This window comes from Canis aureus, chromosome 16 (genome assembly GCF_053574225.1).
Source record: "Canis aureus isolate CA01 chromosome 16, VMU_Caureus_v.1.0, whole genome shotgun sequence".
NCBI classification, from domain to species: domain Eukaryota; kingdom Metazoa; phylum Chordata; class Mammalia; order Carnivora; family Canidae; genus Canis; species Canis aureus.
In genome coordinates, this window is record NC_135626.1 from 47,302,956 (window position 1) to 47,320,693 (window position 17,738).

General features: G+C 37.6%; 1 protein-coding gene across 2 annotated transcripts in view; it reads right to left on the bottom strand.

Moving 5' to 3' along the window:
- Positions 1 to 1,572: 1,572 nt before the first annotated feature.
- Positions 1,573 to 17,738, bottom strand: part of PSMD12 (proteasome 26S subunit, non-ATPase 12) — a 35,559-nt gene continuing 19,393 nt past the window's right edge. For both annotated transcript variants that reach the window (XM_077853732.1, XM_077853733.1), the window contains exons 5-11: positions 16,685 to 16,789; positions 11,429 to 11,578; positions 11,207 to 11,341; positions 10,146 to 10,258; positions 8,756 to 8,930; positions 4,977 to 5,054; positions 1,573 to 4,002 (exon numbers count right to left, since the gene is read on the bottom strand). In XM_077853732.1, coding sequence (XP_077709858.1) covers positions 3,793 to 4,002; positions 4,977 to 5,054; positions 8,756 to 8,930; positions 10,146 to 10,258; positions 11,207 to 11,341; positions 11,429 to 11,578; positions 16,685 to 16,789 — 966 coding nt within the window. In that variant the 3' untranslated portion in view covers positions 1,573 to 3,792. The remainder of the gene's footprint in view (positions 4,003 to 4,976; positions 5,055 to 8,755; positions 8,931 to 10,145; positions 10,259 to 11,206; positions 11,342 to 11,428; positions 11,579 to 16,684; positions 16,790 to 17,738) is intronic.

Below are 17,738 nucleotides of genomic sequence, written 5' to 3' on the forward strand. Positions count from 1 at the left end.
AGAGCTACCAAGGGGCTAGGGCAAGGGGGATGGGGATGGGGAATTACTGCCTAATGGTTAACAAAGCTTCTGGTTGAGGTAATAAAATTTGGAAATAGGGACACCTGGTTGGTGCAGTCGGTAAAACATGTGACTCTTGATCTTGCAGTTGGGAGTTTGAGCCCCACTTTGGGTGTAGAGCTTTCTCAAAAAAATTTTTTTTTCTTTTTTAAAGATTTTATTTATGTATTCATGAGAAACAGAGAGACAGAGAGGTAGAGACACAGGCAGAGGGAGAAGCAGGCTCCATGCAGGGAGCCCAATGCGGGACTCGATCCCGGGTCTCCAGGATCATGCCCTGGGCCAAAGGCGGTGCTAAACCACTGAGCCACCCAGGCTGCCCAAAATTTTTTAAATGACTGTAGGAAGTTTTGGAGACAGGTATTAGAGATGGCTGTATATTGTTGTTGTTATTTTTAACAGATCTTATTCATGAGAGACAGAGAGAGGCAGAGACATAGGCAAAGGGAGGAGAAGCAGGTTCCATGCAAGGAGACTGATGTGGAACTCGATCCTGGGTCTCTGGGATCAGGCCCTGAGCCAAAGGCAGAACGCTCAACCACTGAGCCTCCCAGGCGTCCCTGATGGTTGTACATTGTGAATGTAATTAATGCCACTGACTTGAACCCTTATGAGGTAACAAAAAGTTGGAAGTGAGGATCAAAACATAATCCCAGGAAGGTATAAGAAAGCATTTAAAAAAATTAATTGGTTAAGAAACAATTTAACTCAACAAGCATTTAAATTTCTACTATGTAACAGAAGTGATGGATACCAAGAAAAACATGGTTCCCAATCTTATAGAGGAAAAGATAGCAAGATGCTAAGACTTTCCCAATCTTCAATTCTTTCAATATGGTAAATACTGAGGCACCTTGCTTTGCATCCACTCAGAAAGCAAGAACACTTCTCTATACGTCATCAAGCAAGATAAAACCAGACCTCAGATCACTCGACTGGGAAACTGGCATAGGATAAGCATCACACTGGAGCATAATCCTAACTGTACTTTTGTGTCCACTCCGTGTTTTTAGTAACATCTGCAACCCCCAAGGACTTGCTAGAAATGAAAAGAAAGAAAGAAAGAAAGAAAGAAAGAAAGAAAGAAAGAAAGAAAGAAGAAAAGAAAAAGAAAAAGAAAAAGAAAAAGAAAAAGAAAAGAAAAGAAAAGAAAAGAAAAGAAAAGAAAAGAAAAGAAAGAAAAGAAAAGAAGAAAAAAGAAAATTCTTGGGCCCTACCCCAGACCTGGATCAGAAACTCTGGAGGTGGGGCCCAACCATCTGTTGTAGCAAGCCCTGCCGGGGATTCTGACGTGGGCTATGCTGGACAACCATTGGTCAAGGGCACAATAAAGCACAGCCTGTCACCAAAGAATTCAGGGGGGAAAAAAGCCAACCAGTTGGTTTTTTGAAAAACACATGCACAATGTCTTCCCACCATTTAACAGGTTTATGGAGAGAGCATGATTTTGAAAGAATGAAAAACCTACAGCTTTTTGTTTTAAACAGCAAGAGAACTGGAAAAAAAAAAAAGTGATCTTTAAAAGTATGAGTTTATTCTCCAGGTTTTTACACACCCACAAATTAGAGCTTTTATTGCAGCTATATCCAGGAGCTGGAAACAATGAAAAATATGTACTTGTATCATACATGTAACACTTAGAAGATAATGGAACAGTTTGAATTTTAAAGATTAGTTTTTCAATGATTCAGTAAGCATATGGAAATTAGGGTTAATTACAGAAATAGCTATTGAACTCTAAAATAAAAACATAAATTATATAAAAATAAAAGGGTAAAAAACGTTTCATTTAAAAAATGAAAACAAAAAACAGTGGCTTATCACCTCTCTGCTAGTTAGTAACCTAATGAAAATGAAAATGAGTCAAGTATTATCTTTTCCATATTTAAAGCAAAGTGGTTCTATCCTTTTCATGAATAGTCAGCTTTAGGTCTGACATGGAAGCCAGGATTTGGGGTTTCGAACATCTCAAATATTTTATTGCCCTATGTTAACGGATTCTTCTTTGTAACACTACGAAATTTAAGTTTGCTTGGAGGAGAAAAAAAAACTGGATAGGCAGTTAAATCAAATGGGATTCAGTTACAAATGGCACCAACTCAGAACACACAAAGAGCTTAGTTTGAGGGCAAGCATGTTAAATAAAGACCAAAGAAGAGGATCATTTGACATCTTTACAACAATCAAGTATTTGGCCAAATAGCCAGGTTTGGCAAGTACAAGGATAATGAGTTAGCAAGTTAATGAAAAGCTAGATTCAAATTAGCTCCAACTTGATTTACAAATTAACAATACAAGATGATTTCATTTTCTATCCTTTTCACTCAGAAGAAAATTTAAACCATATTCCTATTGCTGGTGTGAACTTCTGATGTTCCTTGCCATATTTTTGGTTAGATTTTTAAAGATAAGTGGTAGCAGATGTTTATGTTATTAATGTGACAATACATTAAATTTCCAAAGAATAGAATTAGATTTAATACTAGGTTATTACTCACAATGACTCAACATAAATAGCAGAGGTCCCACAAGTGTCCTCAGCCCTGGGATCACAGACTAGGACAATTTAGTGACCACTAAATGAAAATGAATTATGAAAAATGCTATTTCCAGAATGTCTTTTTTCTCCCATCCCTTCATTTGGATTTTTTAAAAAAGTAGACCTCATACTTTCATTGTTTAAACATCATTTTAAATAACCTTCAGTTTTCCTTGAAATAAATCACATTTTTAAAAACTTCCAAAATTTGCTATTAATTGATCTCAGATGTTTGATAGTAAAACTTCTGTTTAAAAAAAATACTATGCCATTTGCTAAGAGGGTGACTGAGTCTTTTTGTTGTTGTCATTTTTTTAAAGCATTTTAGGTTGTAATCCAGTGTTCATATAATGGAACTAAAGTTCCTATAAAGAGGGAATGAATTTGGAACATTGATATAATTAGATCTATAAGTGAAAGTCACGAAGAAATCTTTTAAAAATGACTGTGTGTGTTAAATTGTGTCAATACAATGTCATTTGATTTTAACAACTGGTCAAGTCAGAGAAAGGGAATGAAAATAATCAAGCTACTGTGATTGAAATCAGTTTGACTCAGAGGGAAAAAACAATTATGTCTATATTAAGTCTTCAGCCTACCAGATCGCTCTATACATACTCAGTCTAGAGGCTTTCTGCCACAATACTAAAATACAAATTCTTCACAAATCACAACTCTATCCCAAATATTCTATGTCCTACGTTGTTTTTAAAATTCTACTAAATAATTGATAGCTTTACAACAGAATTTCTTTTATTTAAAAAATAGTTAAATCACTATCCCACAAAATGTTCAGAAACACAGGTAACTATAGAAAGTCAATGTGCATATACTGCTTTTATTATGATAATTATGGTTGTTAGCTGAATGAGAACAAATAATAGCTAAAAAGTTTTCAAATGATAGAAAAACACATTTGGGTAAGTTATGACACAATTGTTTGAGTTCATAGACAACAGAAATAGAAATTTTTTTTTGCACCAATTGCAAATACAAAGTTAACAATAAAATCAGGGAACTGAAGGGTTGAAAGGGGCCTTAAACATATTCACTATCTTAAATTTTAGACAAAGGAGCTGAAAATAGGAAAAAAAAAAAAAAAAACCACAACAAACCCAACATATACACCATAACAGTCTTTTATGACTTCCAATTTTAACTCTTTTCTAAAAGCATTAGGGGCACTGAGACCCTTATTGTAGGTTATGTATCATCTCCTCTTTGGCTATGAGGTGTGTAGTTTTGTTAACTAGAGACATCAGTGAGTTCAGTTTCTGAGACCAGTCATTTAATAAATTATTTGGATCCTTGGGTCTCTGGAAGTTGATAATTCCTGCCAACCTGTCTACTTTAGCAAAGATGGTCTTGTTAACTACTAGATTTGAAAGAAAAGCTTCTGACTCCTGCAAGAGAGAATGAAAAATTGGATTAAGATAGGATAATTACAGACAATAAACAAAATTTAAGGAAAGCATTTTTTAAACTCTTCACCCAAGAATATGCAGTGCTAAAATTCACTACACATAAGTAAGCAACTCTTGACTTCCTGTAACAATACACTTAGTGTACTATGAGTCTAGGAGATGAATAGCCTCTAAGTCTACTCAGAATCAGGGTAGAGTTTGAATCTGCCTCCTTGCAAACTCAACAATGCTGGTTCTGCTCCTGCCAACAGCCCCTTGGTCCACTCTTGGTCTACAATGTTTCCCCCTAACACATCATATAGATAATTTGTTTCCAGAAATGCTGGGTTACAATGTGTAATCTCTGCCACTGGCAACTACATAGCCAAGGACAAGTCACTTTATTCTAAGGACTCTGGTCCACTGGTCCAGAAATGAGAGGAGCTAATGAGCCAACCAAGGATTACATTTTTTACCTCTAACACCCATGATTCTTCTTTCTTTAGCTAAACTGATAAACTGTCTCATGACAGAAATGGCTTCTAGATCACCTCACTTAACCCCTACCTCTGTGGTGTGTTATACATTCCACCAGCAGGAACCTAGATCTGAACACAATATTTCTCTAACTTGACCTGGGACCTCTGCAAGGGAAGTGTAGTGAAGTCTCCTTCACAGTTTTCTATTTCTATGGTTCATTCCTGGGACCCTAGACATATTTGTTATAGAAATACATACCCGACTGCAGATGCAACGATGTAAAACTATCATATTTAAGTAAAGATTTTAACTAGGACACATAATAGTAATGTAACTATAAACTTGATATTTGGGCTATTTTTGGGTACTCAAGATAGCCTGGGGAAACTTTGTCACCTTAACTTAAATAATAAAGCAAAATTGATTTTCTAATTCAATTTTTATAAGTCAGTTGATATTCAAAACGACTGGCTAAAACAACTCAAACTACTTACATCAACAGACAGATCAAGAAGCTGAGCCATCCTCTTCATTGTTATCCTGGTGTAATACTTGGCCATTATTCTAATATTCTGGGGAGAGGACAGAGAGCAATGAAGAACACCTAAGAGTCGTCAGTAAGGCTAAAAGCCCATTTGTTTTCATATTCAAATAGGTTTAGTTAAAATGTCAGATTCAGAGCTTTTATTTTTCTATAGCTGACTGCTGGAATGAAGCTGATTCTCAATTTCAGTAACAAAGCAAAATTTAGATACTTTGGTTTCTGCAGTTTTGTAAGTTATTCTGAATACTATCCACAACTCTTTTAAAATATATATAGTCAAACCCTAGGCTTATCTTAACTAAAATAATGGTTAAAAACTAATGTACTAAAATGTTTTTGCTAAATCCAAGAATCTAAAATTAAAATTTCCTAATTATGATACAAATGTTTATTTTTATTTTTTAAAAAATATTTTATTACTTATTTATGAGAGACAGAGAGAGAGAGAGGCAGAGACACAGGCAGAGGGAGAAGCAAGCTCCATGCAGGGAGCCTGATGTGGGACTCGATCCCGGATGTCCAGGATCAGGCCCTGGGCAGAAGGCGGCGCTAAACCACTGAGCTACCCGGGCTGCCCGACACAAATGTTTAAAAGGCTGATTCAAAAAATGAGAGCATCTCAAAACACGACGTTATCATCATTTTAACTACTGAAAGGTAACTTGAAATTAAATTTTCTAGTTTACACTGGAAGTGGTTCCCTTTATCATTATTATTTTAATTCTTTATTTATTTTAGAGAAAGCATGTGGGGGGTAGGGGTGGAGGGAAAGGGAGACAGAATCTTGAGTAGACTCCTTGTTGAGCTTGGAGCCTGGACAAGGGGCTTAATCCCATGACCCTGAGATCATGACCTGAGCTAAAATCAAGAGTGGGCTGCTTAACCAACTGAGCCACTGTTCCCTTTATTCTTCTTTGTTATTAACAAAATAGCAGCATCACAAGAAAAATGGGAAACAGTGGGGAGAGAAAATGAACCGATGTTTGGAGAAGTTGTCCCTCCTCCCATCTCTCTCAGGGTCCACGGCAACACACTTCTTAGGAAGCAGCACAATCATTCTAGATCCCTTCTTTATCCTTTAAATTTAATCAACAACCAAATTCTATTTATTTTCTTTATTAAAATAACTCCATCCCATCTATCCCTCAGCTACAGCCTTGACAGAAGCCCACAGGAGCCTTCACTTACTCTCAGCTCCATTCCTGTCTCTCCCCCAAGTGCATTCTCCACACTGACTGCCAGAGGAGTCTTTGTAAGATGCAAGCCTGGTCACTGTCCTCTCAGATCAAAGTTTCCACTACTGCAGTATATAAACTTTGTGAAGTTCCAGACCCTTTCCATATCTCCGACTTTCTTCTTCACTGATCCCTGTGTTTGGAGGCACTTCTGTTCATCCTACAGGTTTGTCGTCTCCATGCCCCTGCTCAGACTATGGCATCTGTCCGCTTACCGGGTACTCTTCTTACAAATCTTACCTCCTCTGTCAATTTCTGCAGATCTAGCCTGACCTTTCTTTTTCTTTTTAGGATTTTATTTTTGGGGCGCCTGGGTGGCTTGGTTGGTTAAGCATCTGCTTTGGCTCAGGTCATGATCTCTGGGTCCTGGGATCAAGTCCCTCATTGGGCTCCCTGCTCTGCAGGGAGCTGCTTCTCCCTCTTCCTGCCACTCTGCCTAGTTGTACCCTGTCAAATAAATAAAGAAAACCTTAAAAACACACACACATACAAAATACACACACACACACACACACACACACACACACACACACACACACACACATATATATGTATTTTAAGCAATCTCCACCTCCGACATGGGGCTTGGACTCACAACCCCGAGATCAAGAGTATGCTCTACTGACTGAGCCAGCCAGGTGTCCCCCTTTCAGGTAGAACCAATCAACTCTCTACTTATGCTGCACTCCATTTGATATATATTTGTACCCTAATATCTAGAATACTTTTACTTTCTTTTTTTTTTAAGATTTTATTTATTTGTTTCTGGGAGACACAGAGAGAGAGGCAGAGACACAGGCAGAGGGAGAAGCAGGTTCCCTGCAGAAGCCTGATGTGGGACTCGATTCCAGGACCCTGGGGATCATGACCTGAGCAAAAGGCAGACGCTCAACCACTAAGCCACCCAGGTGCCCCAAATACTTTTACTTATAAATCCATCTTTCCCTATGACTTATTTCAAGCTGTCTGAAGGTAGGGACCACATCTCACTTTCCCACATGTTCCAGCATATTTGTACAGTGCCTGGTACATAGAAAGCTCATAATACATGTTTGCTATGTGAATGAATGCTGAAATAATTCCATTTATAGTGATACCAAGAAGATCAAAGATCAGGTTTAAGACTTGTTACCCATTCCCAGAACTACCAAGCAAGCAGCAGATAGAAAGAGCAACTTTCTTTTCTTTTTTAAAAAGTTTTATTTATTTATTCATGAGAGACACACACAGAGAGAGAGGCAGAGACACAGGCAGAGAGAGAAGCAGGCTCCATGGAGGGAGCCTGATGTGGGATTCGATCCCAGGACTCCAGGATCACGCCCTGGGCCGAAGGCAGGCACCAAACCGCTGCGCCACCCAGGGATCCCAGAAAGAGCAACTTTCACCCACAACCATCCCACCATTCATTCTTAAGAAATTCCTTCTGGTTTATATGATGTAAGTTTTTTTTTTTTTTAAGGATTTTATTTATTTGTTCATGAGAGACACACAGAGGCAGAGGGAGAAGCAGGCTCCCTGCGGGACGTCAGATGTGGGACTTGATCCCCGAACCCGTGGATCATGACCTGACCCAAATGCAGATGCTCAACCACTGAGCCACCCAAGTGTCCCTATATGCTGTAACATTTTGAATTCTTTTTTTTTTTTTTTTTTTTTTCAATTTTATTTTTTGGATGTCTGGGTGGCTCAGCAATTGAGCATCTGTCTTCCTTTGGTTCAGGGCTTGATCCCAGATTCCTGGGATGGAGTCCCACACTGGCCTCCTTACATGGAGCCTGCTTCTCCTCCCCTGCCTGTGTCTCTGCCTCTCTTTCTGTGTCTCTTATGAATAAATAAATATTTTTTAAAAATTAAAATAAAATAAATTTTATATTTTTAAAGATTTTATTTATTTATTCATGAGAGATACAGAGAGAGAGAGAGGCAGAGACACAGGCAGAGGGAGAAGCGGGGTCCATGTAGGGAGCCCGACGTGGGACTCGATCCCGGGTCTCCAGGATCATGCCCTGGGCCGAAGGCAGCGCTAAACCGCTGAACCACCTGGGCTGCCCTAAATTTTATTTTTAAGTAATGTCTACACCCAACGTGAGGCCTGAACTGACACCCCAAGATCAAGAGTCACGTGCTTTACTGAGTCAGCCAGGCACCCTTAAAATTTTGGATTCTTGAGAGGTCCCTTCAAAATAAGAATGCTAAAACATTGTGGGTTTTTGTTTTTGTTTTTCCTGAAAAGCCAAATATAAGGGAATAGGGTGGGGGGAAGTAAGAGGGATAAGATAAATTCTGATACATTTTGGGAAATACACAAACAACACTGGGAGAACAAATTTACACCACTATTACCCTGAGCATAGCAAAAAACCCCCCAAAACAAAAAAAACCTAAAGCAAAGAATTAAAGATATAACCTTCAAAAGAAACATTTGACTGTCACACTTGAAAATTAAAAGTTTGTGGTGGAAATCACCCCAGTTCACTTCTGGGCCGGCACTTACATGTTCCACGACTCTGTTCTTTAAGTCTGTCCACCTCCTTTCGCCTTCCTCTGTAGAACCAAAAACATCAGTCGCTGGACTCTCAAGAGACCCTTTCCTTAACTCCATCCCATAGTCTTCAACAAGGGTGGACCAACGCATGAGCTCCATTGTAGTAAAGAGCTTTAAAAGATCCCTGTAAATTGTATAAAATTGTATAAAATTGTATAAATCTGGAAAAACGTAACATAAGGTAATATAATGGCAAATGCTTAAATATTGGCAAAGATCGTACTTGTAAGTTCTTATTTGTAAAACAAAATAAAAGTTGATTATTATTTATTTACTGCCATTTTTTTCCACAGCAGTTCTGAATGGAGCATTCCTCTACTTAACATTCTGCTCCCTCCCACAATGTATTTGCCAGTCTCTGGAATAATTAGCATAAGCTTACCAATGAGACAGATAAAAGAAAAACAGCTTTTAAGAACTAAAAGCCCACTGTGTGTAGGAAGTGTATGTCTGTTTTATATAGACTTCTGAAAATCACTTAAGTCCTAAACTACTAAAATTTTATCAAATGATTAATAACCAAAGCTGCTAAAGTGAGCTTGAGGGATCCCTGGGTGGCGCAGCGGTTTGGCGCCTGCCTTTGGCCCAGGGCGCGATCCTGGAGACCCGGGATCGAATCCCACGTCGGGCTCCCGGTGCATGGAGCCTGCTTCTCCCTCTGCCTATGTCTCTGCCTCTCTCTCTCTCTGTATGTGACTATCATAAATAAATAAATAAATAAATAAATAAATAAATAAATAAATAAATAAATAAAGTGAGCTTGAAATGCAACTTCTATCTGACAAGTGGTCCATTTTAGGTTGTTTTTTTTTTTTTTTTTTTTTAAAAAAAAAGAAAGCTCACACCCAGTGGAGCCCAATGTGAGGCCCAAACTTGTAACCCCTAGATCAAGACCTGAGCTGAGACCAAGGGTCAAATGCTTAACTGACTGAGCTACTTAGGTGCCCCTTGATAAGTGGTTTCAGAATGAAGTGTGTTATAACCTCATTAATTTCTTTTTTAAAAATTAATTAACTTGTTTATTCATGAGAGAGGCAGAGACACAGAGGGAAAAGCAGGCTCTCCATGGGGACCCCAATGTGGGACACAATCCCAGGACCCCAGGATCACTACCTGAGTCAAAGGCAGACGCTCAACCACTGAGCCACCCAGGTGCCCAATCTCATTAATTTCTAAAGCAGCAGGACAAAAACCATTTCACTACTCTATAACCTCTAGTTTTATTCACCAATACAATCTATCAGGAACCAATTAAGCAGATGTACACTTAGGTTAACCATTTTTCCTTCAAAATGGTGTTTCTGCTGAGATGTACTACACTAGCTATAAAAGTACTTACTTGTATTTAGGAATTTCTTCTAACTTCTTGTCACCACTTATTCGGTGAACCAAATCTGACTGTTCGTTGTCAAAAGGAGCCAAGATCACATAGAGGACAACACTTTTCAGAGCCTAAAAACGTTGTATAACACAATGGATCATAAGCAAGCTTAGAAACAAAGTGGAGACTCTGGCAGGAACTAAAAAATCATGAGATTTTTTAGAGACTCAAAAGTCTTAGGAAATGATCCTACCAAGCTGCCTTTTACAGTATCTTCCTGTCATATTAAATTTCTATGAAACAACTACAGTAAATCTTTGCCGATCTATATTACTACCTGGGCTAACATTTTTTGGAGCGAGATATATAAAGGAAAACTCCTTGTAACAAGTTAGCAGCACAAACATGGAACATACATACAAATGATTTGAAACAGTTTTGTGAAATAATTTTCCAAAGTAATGCTAGGTCTTTACCTGTAACCTTTGTTAGCATGTGACCTGCTATACATATTTTACTTTATTTTTTTTAAAGTAATATTTACATCCAACATGGGGCTTTAAGTCAAAACCTCCAAGGATCAAGCATTGCATGATCTATGAACTGAGCCAGCCAAATGCTTCTGCTACACGTTTTTTTTTTTTTTTTTTTTAAAGATTTTATTTACTTAGAGGGAGAAAGAGAGAGAGAGAAAGAGAGAGAGTAGGAGGAAGGGAAGAGACAAAGAATCTCAAGCAGATCTGGAGCTGAGTGTTGAGCCTGATATGAGGCTTGATCTCACGACCCTGAGATCATGACCTGAGCTGAAATAAGAGTAGGATGCTTAACCGACTGAGCTACCCAGGCATTGCCCTGCTATACATACTTTAAACAGTAAGGCTACATTCTTCGATAGTGATAAATAATTTAGAATATTGTCACAGTTCGTTTGAGTCAGTAAAGATAAACTATCAATACACTGACTAGAAAGCAGTACCATATAACTGCATATGATCACTGAAGTTAAAAATCACTTCAAAATAAAAAATGCAAATTCTTCCTAGTAAATATCAATATCAAGTATAAGAAAATATTCTTACCTGTTGCCACTTTTCACTTTCTGCCTGTATACAGGGAGTATCATATATTGCTCTGTAGTGCTTACAAATAGACAAATAGGATCCCTCATGTTGATCCAGCTGAATCATTAAGTTATAATATTTCAATTTTAATTTCTGAAAAAAAGTTGATAAAATAAATTGCGGCTTATGGGTCTTTTCTAAACACATTTAAAATAAACTTGCAGTAAGAGATATGTTTACCTCTGTATTTTCTTCCTGGAAAAATTTGGTGTTAATTTTCTTGCTGATGATTTGTGTACGAATGTAATCCTTCACAGCTAGGCAGAGCCTCATTTGCTCCAAAATAAACTCCACTCGCTCTTTCTTTTCCATTGACCCATAGGTTTCCACCTGGCCAAAGTAAGACCCCAAATAAGTTTATATTTGGTAATTTCTAAAAATTGCAAAATTAAATGTATTAAAATATTCACATCTATCAAACAATAAGAAACTTTTTTGCATACTGGGAGAATGTTGATAATGATATAAAAAGCTAATTTCCTCCAGGAAATTACAGTAAAAAAAACTATATAGGAAAATGGATATTTTTTCTTCTGACATAAAAAGTTCTGTGAATTTAAGCATATACACAGACTTGTTTAGCTACCATCACAATCAAGATACAGAACAGTCTATCACCCCTAAACTAAGTCCCTCATTTGCCCCTTTGGAGTCACATACTTCTGCCAGTCAGAATGACCTGTTCTCCATCACTATAGATTTGTTTTTCATGAATATGAAACACAGTATGCAATCTCTTGAGTCTTTTTGTACTCAACATAATGCTTTGAATAGTAAAGATTCATCTAAATTGTTATGTATATCAATAGTTCATTCCTTTTATTAAAAGATTTTATTTATTTATTTATTATTATTATTTAAAATGCTTTGACTCGCTCTTCATCTTTTTTTTTTTTAATTTTTTTTTAATTTTAATTTATTTGTGATAGTCACAGAGAGAGAGAGAGAATGAGGCAGAGACACAGTCAGAGGGAGAAGCAGGCTCCATGCACTGGGAGCCCGACGTGGGATTCGATCCCGGGTCTCCAGGATCGCGCCCTGGGCCAAAGGCAGGCGCCAAACCGCTGCGCCACCCAGGGATCCCAAGATTTTATTTATTTATTTGAGAAAGAGAGTGTGCATGCACATGAGTGAGAGAATGGGCAGAGGGAGACGGACAAGCAGGCTTCCAGCTGAGTGGGAAGCCTGATGTGGGTCTTGATCCCAGGACCCTGAGATCCTGACCTGAGCTGAAGGCAGACCCTTAACCGACTGAGCCACCCAGTGTCCCTAGTTCATTTCTTTTTATGGCTAAGTAGTACTCCATTGTGTGGATGAACCAGTTTAACCATTCACCTGAAGGATATCTGGGTGGATTTTTTTTTTAAATCTGTGTCCTGCCCCCCCCCCCCTTTATCATGATTCCATCTTGTGCCCATCATGAACAAAACTACTCTGAACATCAGTAGATAGGTTGAGTGTGAACTTCAAGTTTTCATTTCTCTTGGGCACCAGGAATTGGTATTGCTGGGTCATTTGGTAAAGCATATGTTTAACTTTGTAAAAAATAGCCAAATTGTTTTCCAGCGGCTGCACCACTTTGCATTCCCATCAGCAATGGATAAGGGTAGTCATCACTTTGCAGCACTGCTGGCACTTGGTTATAAACAGTATATATATATATATATATATATATATTTTTTTTTTTTTCAGTATATATATTTTTAATGTTAGCTATTCTAATAGCATGTAGAAGGGGATCCCTGGGTGGCTCCGCCTGTCTTCGGCCTAGGGGCATGATCCTGGAGTCCTGGGATCAAGTCCCACATCAGGCTCCCTGCATGGAGCCTGCTTCTCTCTCTGCCTGGATCTCTGCCTCTCTCTCTCTGTGTCTCTCATGAATAAATAAAATCTTAAAAAAAAAAAAAAGGCATGTAGGGGTATCTCTTGTGGTTTTAATTTGCATTTTCCTCATGGCTAGTGAGGAAATTACATTCATTCATTCATTTAAAGATTTTATTCATTTATTCATGAGAGACGGAGAGAGGCAAAGACATAGGCAGAGGGAGAAGCAGGCTCCATGCAGGGAGCCTGATGTGGGACTCCAGGATCATGCCTTGGGCCAAAGGCAGATGTTCAACCACTGAGCCACCCAGACATCCCTTTTCTTCAAATTTTAATTTAAATTCTAGTTAGTTAACATACTTGGGAGCAGGAAATTACAATTCTTTTCTTTCTTTCTTTTTTTTTTTTTTTTTTTGGAAATTACAATTCTTCTTTTAAAAAATATTTTATTTATTTATTTGAGAGACAGCGAGAACCACACCCATGTGCAAGCATACCCATGTGCAAGCACACACATGAGCAGAGGGAGAGGGAGAAACAGATTCCCCACTGAGCAGGGAGCCTGACATGGGGCTCAATCCCAACACCCTGGGATCATGACATGAACTGAAGGCAGACGCTTAAGCAACTGAGCCACCCACGTGTCCCAGAAATTACAGTTCTAAACACACAAAAGGATACAACTTATAGGTTTTCTATTTACATAACAAAAAATTACAGGAAAAAGAGGTGCTAGTCTTTTTAAAATTCAAATAACATGGCTGATATAACTCCTAAAGGATATAGAAATGTAGAGTTATAGTAAATATACAACAGATGCAAAATAGAAAATCAATTACGTCAAATACTATGAGAAACATTTTTTTATGAGAAACATTTTTAATTTAATATTTGGCATACACATTGCAAATGAATTTATAAAATGGAGAATGGCAAAGCAGAAAGAAGGATATTTCATTATTATTATTAGGACTGAAAAAAGGTTTTTATTTCACGGTCTTCTTTGTAATTTTTTTTTCTTTGTAATTTTTGTTAAGGAAAATAAAACCTTATGCAATGAGCCATCAATGTTTCATTTATGAATCTTTACCCACTCTCCATGTGTCAATTACTTTTTTTTTTTTAATATTTTATTTATTCATGAGAGAGAGAGAGAGAGAGAGAGAGAGAGGCAGAGACACAGGCAGAGGTAGAAGCAGGCTCCATGCAGGGAGCCTGATGTGGGACTCGATCCCAGGTCTCCAGGATCACACCCTGAGTCAAAGGCAGGCACCAAACCGCTGAGCCACCCAGGGATCCCCATGTCAATTACTTTGAAGTAAATTTCAGACATATATTTTAGTATGTGTCTCTAACAGATAAACATTGAAAAAAAAATCTAAAAATTCCTTTTATCACCAAATACCTAGTCAGTCCCCAATATCTATCTCATTTATTTTAATTAAATAAGAATCCACATGAGGCTCATACTTTGCAATTGATAAATAGGTTTCTTATGGCTCTTTTTCCTTGCCATTTATTTGTTGACAAAATCAAGCCAATCATCCTATAGTTTTATAGAGTCTGAATTATGCTGATTGCATCCCTGTGGTATCATTTAATAGGCTCCTCTGTCCCTAGCATATCCTGTAAACTGGTAGTTAAACCTAGAAGCTTTACATAATTGAGGTGAATTTTTTTTGGCAAGACTATTTCAGAGGATGTTGAATCATGAGGCATAATCATCCTAGTTGAAAATAGGGTTTGAAGGCAAAACTATGGAGACAGTAGAAAGATCAGTGGTTGCCAGGGGTTGGGATGGGGAAGAGGGAGGAACAGGCAGACCAGAGAATTTTTAGGGCAGTGAACCTATTTTATATGATACTACATTGATGAGCACATTTGTCAAAATCCGCGGAATATACAACACGAAGAGTGAACCTTAATGCAAACTATTGACTTTCAGTGATCTCATGTCAATGTAGGTTCATCTATTTTAACTAATGTACCACTCTGGTGTGAGATGTTGGTAGAAGGGGAGGGAGAGAGAGGAGAGAGGGAGAGAGAGAGAGAGAATGTGTGTGTGTGTGTGCGTGTGTGCGTGCACGTGCATACATGCATGTGCGTGTTGGGAGGGGGACAATGGAGTATATGGGAACTCTCTGTACTTGCCACTCAACTTGGTTGTGAACCTAAAAGTGCTCTAAAAAATAAAATCTGGGGATCCCTGGGTGGCTCAGCGGTTTGGTGCCTGCCTCTGGCCCAGGGCGCAATCCTGGAGTCCCAGGATTGAATCCCGCGTCGGGCTCCCGGCATGGAGCCTGCTTCTCCCTCTGCCTGTGTCTCTGCCTCTCTCTATCATAAGTAAATAAATAAATCTTAAAAAAAAAAAAAATTAAAAAAATAAAATAAAAATAAAAATAAAATAAAATAAAAGAATAAAATAAAATAAAATAATAAAATGAATATAAAAAAATAAATCAAATCAAATCAAATCAAATCTTCTGGGCAGCCCCGGTGGCTCAGTGGTTTAGTGCTGCCTTCAGCCCAGGGCATGATCCTGGAGACCTGGGATCGAGTCCCATGTCAGGCTCCCTGCATGGAGCCTGCTTCTCCCTCTGCCTGTGTCTATGCCTCTCTCTCTGTCTGTGTCTGTCATGAATAAATAAATAAAATCTTAAAAAAAAAGAAAGAAAAAAAATAAAATCTTCTAAAAAGAATAAATGAAAAAAAAAAAAACAAAAAGAAGACATCTGAAGCTATTTAGAACTAGTATGAGTCTAAACTTTACCACTTCTTGGCAATGACTTAAGGCACGTTACTTAATCCTTTTGAATTTGTTTCCTTGGCAGAAAAATGGGGATAAAAATAGTGCTGTGCATGAACAGTGAATAAGATAAAGTGTACAGAGAACATAGGACATTAAAAAAAAAAAAAAAGACAATGCATAGCACACAGGATCTTCTCAGTGTTATTTTTCCCCTTCCTTTAACTAAAATGGTACATGACTGAAAAATCAGAATAAGCAATTTTAACTTAATGGAGAAACCATGATAAGCCAAAATTACAAGGAAAATTTTGAGTGTATTTCAGGTACTTTTTTTTTTGGGTGAGTGAGTCTATGGTTTTTCTCAGATTTCTTGGTTCTTTGTGGTCTAATTTTAAGATCATTCTTAAAAACCTGTCCTGGGGGGGGGGGGGGGGGAACCTGTCCTGAAACATGGCAAATTATGAGGCAATGTTTCTTTGTTAAAACAATTTAGCCTAGAAATTGACTGCCAATCAAATATTTGTTAAGAACGAAGCCAATGATTACCAGTGATTCCCTACGGCACAAATAGTACATGAATTACTAATTCTATTTAAATTCTAAAGAGAATGAAAGTTTTCAAATAGCACAAAATCAAGACTAATGCATCGATTCTAACTTTTCTTCAAAATTCTTTTAGCAGTTAAATTTAGTCAGGACCCTAATTACATAATTTTCAGGTACCTGAATAACCTCATATTCCACTGCACTTACTCTTAATCTTGATAGTTTTGAAAAAGTTTAAAGATGCCAAAATAAGCTATTTCCATAAGACATACTGCCGACTAAATATAAAGATTTTCATTCTAAATGCATCTCCTTACCTGTAACTCTTGTAAAATGGAGGCCGCCTCTTTCACGTCACCATTTTGCTCTTTTATAGTTGCTAATGTCTTAGTCAGTCGAGCACGTTCAATTTCAACATAAATCTACAAATATGAGAAATTTATATTATCAAAATTTCCATAGAAATATGTTAACATTTAAAGATACAGTTGAACTATTATTCAAACTAAGCCTAATGGTATTTATCATGCAGTTATTGTGTACTTTATCCTCTTTGTACAAATACAACTGTGTGACATTTTACATTTCACAATTACATAATTAAAAAAAATTTTTATTCATTTGAAGGGGGGTGCACATGCTCATGCATGCATGCATGCATGAACGCACGCATACCCAGGGAGGAGAGGAAGGGGGGGAGGGAGAGAGAAAATCTAGAGCAGATTCCCCACTTAGAACAGAGCCTGACTCAGGGCTTGATTTCATGACCCTGAAATCATGACCTGAGCAGAAATCAAGAGTTGGACACTTAACCAACCTAGCCACTGAGGTACCTTCACGATCACATATATTTTAAGAACATTATTCATATTTTGTAGCTTTGCTTTAAGCACCTAAATATGAAATCACTGTTTAATGAATAACAGAATCCTAAGCTATATTAAATAGCAGAAAAAATAGAACAGTGCCCTTAAAAGAATTATTTGAGGGGCACCTGGCTGGCTCAGTTGGTAGAACATGTGACTCTTGATCTTGGGGTCATGAGTTCAAGCCCCACACTGGGTGTAGAGGTTGTTTAAGAATAATAGTAATATAAAAAAGAATAATAGTAATAATAATTAAATTAAAATAATTGATCTTGTTAAAGCTACCAGCATTTTTTGCAGTTATAAGTAATGTTAGTGAGTTTATAGTTTCCAACAAATTAAACATCAAAAATTTAACTATAGCCTAATGGAGTCTAGAGAACTAATTATCATGCTTAGGCTTCCTTATCCTTTTAGCCTTTGTTCTGCAGCAACCCCTTTTCCCCAATCCACCCCAGAAAACCTTAATCTCCAAGAATAACAAACTACTTTTACATTCCTAAAT